At 35.7% G+C, this 10,380-nt stretch overlaps 2 protein-coding genes across 2 annotated transcripts; one reads left to right on the forward strand and one right to left on the reverse strand.

The window, feature by feature from the left end:
- The first annotated feature begins 353 nt into the window (after positions 1-353).
- On the forward strand, positions 354-5,991 carry LOC133284996 (E3 ubiquitin protein ligase DRIP2-like). Its single transcript, XM_061482149.1, has 7 exons — positions 354-512; positions 1,033-1,132; positions 2,856-3,186; positions 3,340-3,782; positions 3,911-3,961; positions 4,944-5,016; positions 5,637-5,991. The coding sequence occupies exons 1-7, from the start codon at positions 386-388 to the stop codon at positions 5,808-5,810; spliced, it is 1,299 nt and encodes a 432-aa protein (XP_061338133.1). The 5' UTR covers positions 354-385; the 3' UTR covers positions 5,811-5,991.
- An 815-nt stretch (positions 5,992-6,806) lies between these two features.
- On the reverse strand, positions 6,807-10,380 carry LOC133284988 (PRA1 family protein F2-like). Its single transcript, XM_061482136.1, has 2 exons — positions 9,622-10,380; positions 6,807-6,993 (listed from the first exon to the last, which is right to left on the reverse strand). The coding sequence occupies exon 1, from the start codon at positions 10,245-10,247 to the stop codon at positions 9,627-9,629; it is 621 nt and encodes a 206-aa protein (XP_061338120.1). The 5' UTR covers positions 10,248-10,380; the 3' UTR covers positions 6,807-6,993; positions 9,622-9,626.

Below are 10,380 nucleotides of genomic sequence, written 5' to 3' on the forward strand. Positions count from 1 at the left end.
CTTGGTTAAATGCTTTTCCCTCTCGACTCAGATTAGCAACAACATCACAACACAAACGGTGTCTGAATCCAAGTTCCACCTAAATCCACGTCAATCTTCACAAATCTCACCGACCCATCTCCTTTTTAACCATCTTAACACGTTTTTAACCATCTTCATCGATCGAGACATGGCTAGCTAGGTTCTTTTCATTCCTTCTTCCATTCTATGCACGCTTTTTTATTAATTTATTATTATTCAATGTTTTATTGCTCATTTGGGAGTGTTATCTCTGCGGTTCTGTGTGTTATTCAGGTTAATGCAGGTGATTGTAACGTATATTGGACGTAAATTTTCATGCAGTGAGTGTGTGAGAGACTAAGAACGAGGTTCGTGGTGAGGGCTCATGGCGATGAACATGGTTAATCGATTGGTCAAAGCGAGGAGGGACACTATTGTAGCATGCATGACTTGTCCACTTTGCAATAAGTTGCTGAAGGATGCTACCACAATATCTGTATGCCTTCATACGTGTGAGCACTTCGATCTCCTCCTCTATATCCCTTCCAATCCCATTTGTTTTTTTGCCTCAATCTGATCTAAATTTTCTCAAATTTCGAACCTTTATTGTGTTTTGCATTCCTCTTCGTCCTTGTTTGTCCCAGATTTTGCATTCTCCATATGGGTTTGGCTCTTCTTTGATTCTTCCTCAGATGGGGCATATCTGGTATTTGCTTAATTACAGATATGGGGGTGTTTGGTATTTAAGTGCTTTTTGGAATATATTTTTCACTAGGAAATTTTATGGTTTGGATTGGGCAACTATTTAGTAGTTTTTCTGTTCCATTAATGTTCTAGTTTTTCTGCTTGATTTACTTAGCTTTGTTTCCTATGTCATTAGGAATTTGATGTACTACTTTCTCATGGACATTGGCAAATTATTTGTTTAGAGTTTGATGATATGAAATTTGTATTTCTTGTGATTGATTCATACATGACTAGACAAATTGATCCGAAAATGTCTAATAGAATTTTTCTATGAACTTTATTCAGTTTGCAGGAAGTGCATTTATGATAAAATTACAGATGAAGAATTGGAATGCTGTCCAATATGCAACGTTGATTTGGGCATTGTTCCGCTTGAGAAAATGAGGTCAGCTCATTCTGACAAATTACGAAGTCACCCGTCTCTTGTACATTTTCTTCAAAAAGAAGAAAAACAATAAAAATAAAATTTTGAAAAGGTTGTAAGTTGTGAAATATGCATGAAAGGTGTTCCTTTAACTTGGTATTCTGTGCCAACAGGAAACTATATATGTTTTTCCTAGCCAATTATTGTTTCAAGGCTTCCAAAATAGAGATATAAGATAGACCATTTCTTTTGAGAAACAAATATATTGATGATGAGTCCAGAAATGCACTATAAAGCTGTCTTATACCGCTTGTATGTCATCATTTATTGAAATCCCCTTGGGGGAAGAAAAAGCAAACAAACAAGTTTCATACATCATACCATTATCAGATCTTCTAGGTTGGTATCGTGCTGCAACAACATGCAAGAATGAGAACTATGGATGCTATGATGGTGCCATCAAGATAAAGTCAACTGATAAGAACCTTGGGATGCACCACCTCCAAAAGCTAGCTCAAAGGGTGGGAGTGTTCAAGGCCTTATAAACCCCACATTAGTTGCCCATACAACGAACGTGGGACTCCAAGTCCCATACCTTGCAAATGGGTCCTAACATTCCACACGTTTCGCAGCCCAAGCCCGAGGTTCCAAGTCCAAGGATCCAACCCCCGGGTTCTAGTTCCAAGTTCCAATCTGCAGAAACACAGTGGGTGCTTTGATACCATTTGATAAGAATCTTGGGATGCACTACTCCAAAAGTTAGCTCAAAGGGTGGGAGTGCCCAAGATCTTATAAACCTTACATTAGTTGCCCATACAACCAATGTGGGACTCCAAGTCTCATACCTTGCAAATGGGTCCTAACATCAACATTTTTCTTAAATTTGTGAAAACTTGCTGCAGAAAAATCCAATTGTGGCATCTCAATATCTCGTCATAAAATACACGCATGTGAACCATACCTACAAGGATATAAAATACATTCAGTTTGACATGCATAAATAATTTAGCTGACTATTTTTACAGTATGTTTGCAGCTTATTTTCAAAAAAAAAAAATTTCATAGATCTCTCATGTCAAATATTTGGCATAGAAATTATTGAAGTATTTAAGATGTGTGAAACCAAACAATTGTATTTTACTGCTGCCACATTGCTTTTGAAAATTTTTAATCTGAAGTTCTGAACTATTATTTGGAAACAGAATGAGGAAGAATAGCATAAAAGTAGTTGTAATCCAATTAATAGATGAAATGACTGACATAGTTGACCCCAATTACGTGGAGTTTAGGATATTCTTTAGTCGAGAATGTTTAAATTTGATTTATTAGTTTTTCTTTATCTTCAGAAGAATTCATTTGATTCTTGTAAAAGGGAGGATACTGTTGTTTGCAGTCCTAAGCCAAAATTGATGTCTTTGTCCTGCTACCAAAGGACCCTGATTATAAAAAACTAGAGTGTGAACATATAATGCTGAACTTGGATCAAATAATAGGGGTATTAGGATTGATGAATTTGTTAGATGCACAGAATAGATGATAGTATTGAGCACTGTCCCAAGTAGATATGGCAAACTGATAAAACTCAAAATAGGGTAAAGTTTTCTTTAAATTAATTTCCTTCACCACCAGTCATATGTATGCCTTTGGCATTGAAGCTCAGGGCCTTTTTTTTTTCTTTTCGAAATAGGTGTTCTCTTTTAAATTGTTGTATGTTAAATTACACATCTTATTTTCTAATTACCAGGCCAGATAATAGTTTACAAGACTTAAGGAACAAAATTTTCCCTTTTAAAAGAAGAAAGGTGAAGGCACCTGCAGTTGTCCCCTCAGTACTATTACCAGCTAGAAGAAAGGAGAGATCACTTTCATCTTTGGTTGTCAGCACTCCGAGGGTATCTACTAAGGTAACCTTGACAGGAAGAAGAACAAAACCTTCAAGAAAGGCTAGTGGTCTGCTTGCCTCTAGTTTCTCCATTGAAAAAACCATTAAAAAAGAAGAGGAATTACTGGAAGATCGCCAAGATAGTTCAAGCTCACCTGACACTTCAAACAAGTCTGCAGAGAATGGTGGACAGGTAGGCAAGACAATCAGGGTGTTCTCATTGAGCTCATCATATATGGTTCTGTTTACTTTGTTTTATTTTTTGGTTATCTTGGTTCATTTGTTTTCCCTGATTGTATTGGCGTTAGTTATGTTATGTTCTGTTTGTGTTTTTTTATTGGTGCAGAGGTTCTCATCTTGTGAAAATAGCCAATCCATACACAATAAAGGAACAGAGAATGGTGCTGAACCACATGAAGCAAAACTGGATCTTTGGAAACCTTTGAATTATTTAGTGGAGGCTGCAAGTAGGAGTAAATCTTTTAAGTCTAATGTGCAAGGGTCTGATGCCAAACTAGAACTCATTAAAGTAAATAACAATGATTCTCAAGTGCTGAAAGCAAAAAATAAGGAAAATAAACGCAAGGTAAAAGTTGAAGATGAAAAGACTAGCACTGATCATATCTCTTCAGATAAAGCAAAAACCAATAAATCACGCAGAGTTCGCATAAAAAAGGAACCTGATTTTGGAGAATCACGCATATCACCTCAGGCTGTTCTGGATGCTACTGACACTGAACTCTTAAGGAATGATTCAATTTGGTTCTCCTTAGCAGCTTCTGAAAACCAGTGAGAAAACATAGCTTTGCAGCTTGATTTAACAACTTATATCTTGAGATCCTGTGAATATTATATATATGTTCCATAAATCATTTTCATATATTTCTTTATCTACTAATTTCAGACTATTGTTTCAGGGAAGGATATGCACCCTTGCCCCAAATTAATTCAAGTTATGTAAGAATAAGGTAAGTTGCTTCACATTCACTGCACCTGTTTAGACATTGAGTTGTTGAGTTATTGTATGCTTTAACTACTTTTCTGTTTTCCTTGTTTCTTCACTCTAGTGCAATGCAGAGTATCCCTTACCATTTTATTGTTAGAACAGGTCATTGTGGTGGGTAAAATGATCTGTCTATTTGTTCTTACCAATTTTATATTTTTCAGAACATGTGCAGATCAATATAAAATGTTAGCTATTTTAGATTGGAAAAGGGAAATAGAAAAAAATCAATAAAGTCCTGTCCCAAGAAAGGAAAGAGGTCATGACTGTGGATAAAAGGATTGGCTATGTGGATTTTAAAGTTTGCTTTAAAAAAAAATTTCCCATCTGTAAATTTAGTACATGATCTCTCTCTATATATGTTTACTAGTTTCATTTTTGTAATGTGTTGCTTTTGATAAACTTGAATTTCCTAGCCAAGGGGTTGCAAGAATGTGTATGTGTTAGTGTATTATCCAAAGATTTCGTACAAGCTATGCTAATTGCATGCCTTGTATAATACAAGATTAAAAAGACACCATAAATAAAGCTATAGCTTCTCTTTCCCACTTTTACAATAGAGTTGTCTGTAAGCCAATTACATTTATCCAATACTACCAAATGAAGATTTTTGCATTATACATCAACTGTATTGATCGTAAATTTGAGAACATTTAGAAAATAAATTTTTGAAGCTCATGCTTTTGGTAAGGATCTGCTAGTGGATATTTGATTTATATGCCAATAGGCGATGTGCATTGAGTTTATGTTTGTGCAGAGTGCAGACATATACATGCTCAGTCATTTCTAAAATTAGCAATAAACTATATAGTTTCAGGCTTTCAGCAAACTACTAGATTGTGGAAATATGCTTGAGAAATTGATTTCGCTCAATGTTTGCTGCTCCTAATACTTAAAATATAGATCTAACTGAACTAGAATATGTCTGTCTCTTCATTTTGTCACAGGAATGGAAACGTACCTGTCTCATTTATCCAAAAATACCTAAAGAAGAAACTAGACCTGAAAAGTGAAGATGAGGTAACTTTGTTGTGCATCTAAAATATATTGCTGTAATTAGGGAATCTGGGCGTCAAAGACTCTAGTATCTTGTTTGGTTTTTCACTTGCCTAATATTCATTGAACCTCTGGTGTGGTGTGTATGAGCCCAAGTCAACAGTTTGTTATAGCATTCGCAATTAATTGTCATTTAAAGGTTTCTGCTTGCCTTTTAAGCGCTTGACATGCACTCGTAACTGATAGTCTAAAACCCTTTCCCCATTCACAACCGTATGACATGTATCTTCTTATTCTTCTATAATTTGATGGGGCAATAACTTAGCAGTATCATATTCTTTTTAAGGTTTCATTTCAATTTGAATTATTATCCAGTCATGTTCGGATATTTATGTTGCTATACTCTCCCAACTGCTACTAGAATGTAAATATATAATGAAATAAACATACACGATAAGAACAATGACCACGGGGTAGTGATTTTGTATATGTTAAAAGGTATGATTTGACATCTTATAAGAAATTCTAATTCTAAGTGCACAGATCTTCCTTATAGCACATAATATATGGCAGCAACTTAGAATCACATCACTATTTTCATGACTTTTGGTGCTGCTAAGCGTAAAAAAATTTGCTTCTTGCAGGTTGAGATTATATGTATGGGACAACCAGTGCTCCCTACACTGCAGGTACAAAATTTGTTCGAGTTGTGGCTGGATATGGCATCCACAGGACAGAGAATTCCAGCAAACATAGGGTCCTCAGCAAAGGATTTTGTCATGGTCCTAAACTATGGTCGGAAGGTCCCACATCCTTGATCTTGGTCCCCCATTCTGCTCCCATTTACAATTTTAATGCACCTTGATGAAAAATCTTCACAGGATAATCGTTCCCCCATCTGGATTGTACATCGAGCATGTGTTCTTCTGTAACCGTGTTGCCAATAGGTGCTATGTTATTGAGGATAAAATAGTTCAAATAAATTATGAGGAAATCTCTCCTATCCTAAATATATTATATAGAGTAGCATGCTGTTCTGCGTGGTCATTGTTGTGATCATTAGTTCCTGATTTTTCGAGAGCATGCTTTTGTTGTTTTAATAAGTTTTAAGCTATGAAGCACCGACACTTCAAAATCCTTGACGTGTCGTGTCCGACACTTTCCGACACTCTTTGACACTCCGACACTCCCCGACACTCTAACACGTGTTGTAGAAATTCAAAAAAAGGTTCAAAGATTGCGTTGCGTTGAGTTTTTAGTTTTAACTATTAAATTCGTTGAATTTCGATTACCATTTTATTAAGTTTAATATAAATATTTGGGATATCTTATGTTTCTTTGCAAAATTGATGAATATTATAAGTTTAATTTCATTTTTTTGTTAAATTATTGAATATTAAATATAATATACACTACATAAATTAAAAATATTATTTCATATCAAAACGTGTCATACCGTGTCGAAATCTAACATTTTTTAGAATTAACGTGTCGGAGTGTCGTGTCGTATCATGTCACGTGTCCCGTGTCAGTATCGGTGCTACATAGGTTTTAAGTGCCCATGTGACTTGGACATAAGTCGCTTCATACTTGGTTGCATAAGATATCTTGGATATTTTAACATTTGAATTCAGATTGTCCTTTCTTAATATTTTCGTTCGGTTCACAATATGAATTGTTGCAAGCAGAAAATTGCAAATGAGGAGCAGAAAATCACATCATCGTCATGCCGTTGAAAAAAAAAAGATAAAATTTCTTATCATTATTATTATTTTTTGCTAAAACGCACTATGATGGGTTTAAAATTTCAACGTTTAGTGATTATATTCAAAAGTCAAAATTATTTACATCCATATTCAAAACTGTTATCTATTTAACAAGATAGAATTTACATCCTAATATCATCATCCCATTCCATTGTTTTTTGTTTTCCCAGCCTATATCCATATACTCTTCCAGCTTCGGTCTTTGAGCAGCTTGACCGCATGGGAATTAGGACACCTGAATACAAGGCAATACCAAAATCATCATAACCCCCGGGACCTAAATTTCCATTAACATTCATATGTAGCACGTTCGTGGTTCTTAGTCAAAACATATATCAAATAACCAGATTAATTAATTAAAAAAAAGGATTGATGTTTCTTATATTTAGGAGATAAATTTTATCTCCCACACACACATGAAAATGTGTAAAAATAAAAATCATTTTCTATAACATAAGAAACATCAATCCCTTAAAAAAAAATCAATTGAACCAACTTTTTCCCCCCTTCACTTGCCATAATCCTTCATTTCTTGTATGTTTGGTATGGAGGGGTTTTAAAGGGATATGGAAGGGACGATAAATTTTTAATTTCAATTAAATGTTCTATAATATAAGAAAGTTTTAGAATTCATGGAATAAAATGATAAATTATCACGAAACCTTTCAATCATTCCTTATTCATTTTTATAAATACTATGTAACTCTATTAATTTAAAAATGAAAATTTTACCCTCCCTTTCCCTCCAAAACCCTCCATCCAAACAAAAAGAAATAACAGATTTTGGGTTCAGGCAAGAACTTCTGTTAAAAGCTTGGCCCTGCTCCTTTTTATGTTTTGGCCAAACATTTCTGGAAATGAATCAATATGGCCACATCAACCGTCACCAAAGTACATGCTCCAGATTCATGGACAGGCAGAAAATGGAGTAGTTTGACAAAGGCATGTCGTTCCATAAATGATGAATCATTTTTTCCCAGTAACTCGTAGACTAAAACAACTTCTACATTGATATTCTAAGGTTTAATCTTATAGTTGCCATCTGGTTCCGCATGAATTTGCATCCTAAAAATTTTGAGGAAAATCTGCTGTTTTCAGCCATCATACACAAATTGGGTTATATTCATTAAATACAGACCTGGATGTCCTCCTGGTACACTGTTTTATGAGATGTGATAATAACTAACATGCATATGTCGGTCTCATCAGATAACTAGATGAAAAAGAACATCAAATTTTTTTTGGTACTTTACCCTAATGATACAGAAAACTTATGACACTTTTTTATAATTTCATAACCATGCATTTATAAGATGGTGATGAAGATGCGTTAGAGATATTAATCTATTCATGCGCCTTTACCTAATAGCCTAAGCTATTGGAAGAGTTGATTCTTAACATCACAAAAAAGCTTCCATGATCAAGTGGTCAAGAATTTGATAATTGCTTCCCTAATTTTCATAATTAAGTTGAACTATTGCACAAGGTATAGCAAGCATGTGCACTTCCACGCTTAAAACCCAAAAAGCTCTTGTGTGAAGAGACATATTAAAGATATAAAATCATTCATATACCTTCACTTGATGACATGAACAAATCAGAGCCTCTATCATCAAGTGATTAAGAGTTAGATCCTAATTACTATCATTCTTCTAATAAAAAAATAAAATTCAGCACAGGTGGACTTGTGAATCATCCACACTTCAAACTTCAAGAGCTCCTGAATGCAAGAACCAATTATCCTAAGAGCTTAAGCCTTTTAGGTAAAGGCTCATGTTTATCACATCTTTAAAACACTACTTCCTGCAAAATGTTGACCACATGGTCATAGATGCTGTAATACCATATCAATAACCAACTCCTCCAGTATCTTAAGCTATTAGGTTAAAACATATGAATGATTTTATATCTCTTAATGTCTAACTTAATGGTTCATTTTTCAGAAACCCAATAAAGCATGGTTCTCAGGGGAAAGAATCAAGTTTTCCAAACAGAAAAACAGCTAAACTGGAGGTAAGTGTGGGAAAAAAACTTTATAAGATATAGTACCATAAGATTTTATATTAAACATGGAAGTACTAGATATTTTATATCTAAATATCTAGAATATATTTCCGAATATAGGTTTCTCAGGATCCAAAGCCTCCCAGGATTTAACTATAGATTAATGAATTGGCTTTCTGTGGTTCTCTTTTCAGTTCTCTCAATTGTTTGACACTTGAAAGTTTCAAATCTTTACTCACACCGAAGACTAAAAGGCTCGGCAATGCATCTTAAGAGCATAATACATGCAAGTCTATTTCAACGGAATAATCTCAAAACAACAGCACATCAAACATTATGGGGCATGCCATTATGGAACACATGTTCTTAATTTGGTCATGATTTACAAAGAAAAAGAAAAAGAATGAAGAAAAGAGTAGGATTGCAAACTGAAATGCACATGGCCATTACAATGAGAACTAATTACCGAACTAAACACAAGAATGACTAATCAAAAATGGTTCACTCCTCAAAGCAACCAAAATCAATCTACATTCACTCTTAATAAAAAAACAAACAAATCTTATCCATGATTACCGAACCTATTACAATACAAAAGCATGCATATCAAACCCGATGATACATAGAATTGGAACTCAAATTACAGAAATTGAATGATAAAATCTATCAAAGAATTTACACGAGGTTATAAAAACATTAAAAACAAAAAAACAAAAAAGAAGGCCTCATTCCAAGCTATCAACATGGTATAACTATTATATGTAAAACCAGCTTGAGAATATAATGCATGGACGTTTCACATTTTCGTATCACCAAATGATGAAAAATGCAATTAAAAGAGAAATGAAAATGAAATCACCTATGTTATATTCTAGTGTACCCTGTTTTCTTTGGGGGGCTACCACCACCACTAACAAAAGAAAGCAACCCTCCATCGAAATTCTCTTGCTCATCCACGTACAAATCCTCGGTGCTCCGAAAAGCAGCGTGCAACCAAACCACCGCAACCCCAACGAGAACAGAGACCAACACGTTCAACCAGACGCCGGTGAGCACGAGAGCCACCACGGTCACCACCGCGAGCGCAGCCAGCACGAGGCGGTCGTCGATGGTGCGGGAGAACACGACGACGGGGCTGTCGCGGAAGAAGTAGAGGAAGAACCAGGCGGCGGAGACGGCGATGAAGACGATGAGGGAGATTGGGTGCCAGAGGAGGCTGAGGAAGAGGATGAAGAGAACGATGATGGCGTAGTTGACGCGGAAGTGGTTGAGGTTTCGCTTGATGCGGAGGGCGGCTTCGCCGAAGGAGTAGGGGCGCGTGAAGGAGTGGAGGGCGAAGAGTTCCTCCCAAGGGCGGCGCGTGGCGAAATTGGAGGGAGCTGTGGCGCGTGGGGGCAAGTACGGGTATGGAGAAGGAGAAGGAGAAGTTGAGGTTGAAGGGAGAGAGTTGTAACGTGTAAGAGGCGTTGCGGTAATTGAAGACATGGCATCAGAAGAGAAAAAAAAAAGAAAGAAAAAAAGAAAACCCTATTCTATTTGAAGACAAGAGATTGATTATTAAGAACCCTAAACCCAAGTTGAAGTTGATGTTACTGAGTATATGCGAGCGTGAGTCAAT

Source organism: Gastrolobium bilobum, unplaced genomic scaffold (assembly GCF_033153095.1).
Source record: "Gastrolobium bilobum isolate Gb01-03AN ecotype WA unplaced genomic scaffold, APGP_CSIRO_Gbil_v1 utg6195, whole genome shotgun sequence".
Classification (NCBI taxonomy): domain Eukaryota; kingdom Viridiplantae; phylum Streptophyta; class Magnoliopsida; order Fabales; family Fabaceae; genus Gastrolobium; species Gastrolobium bilobum.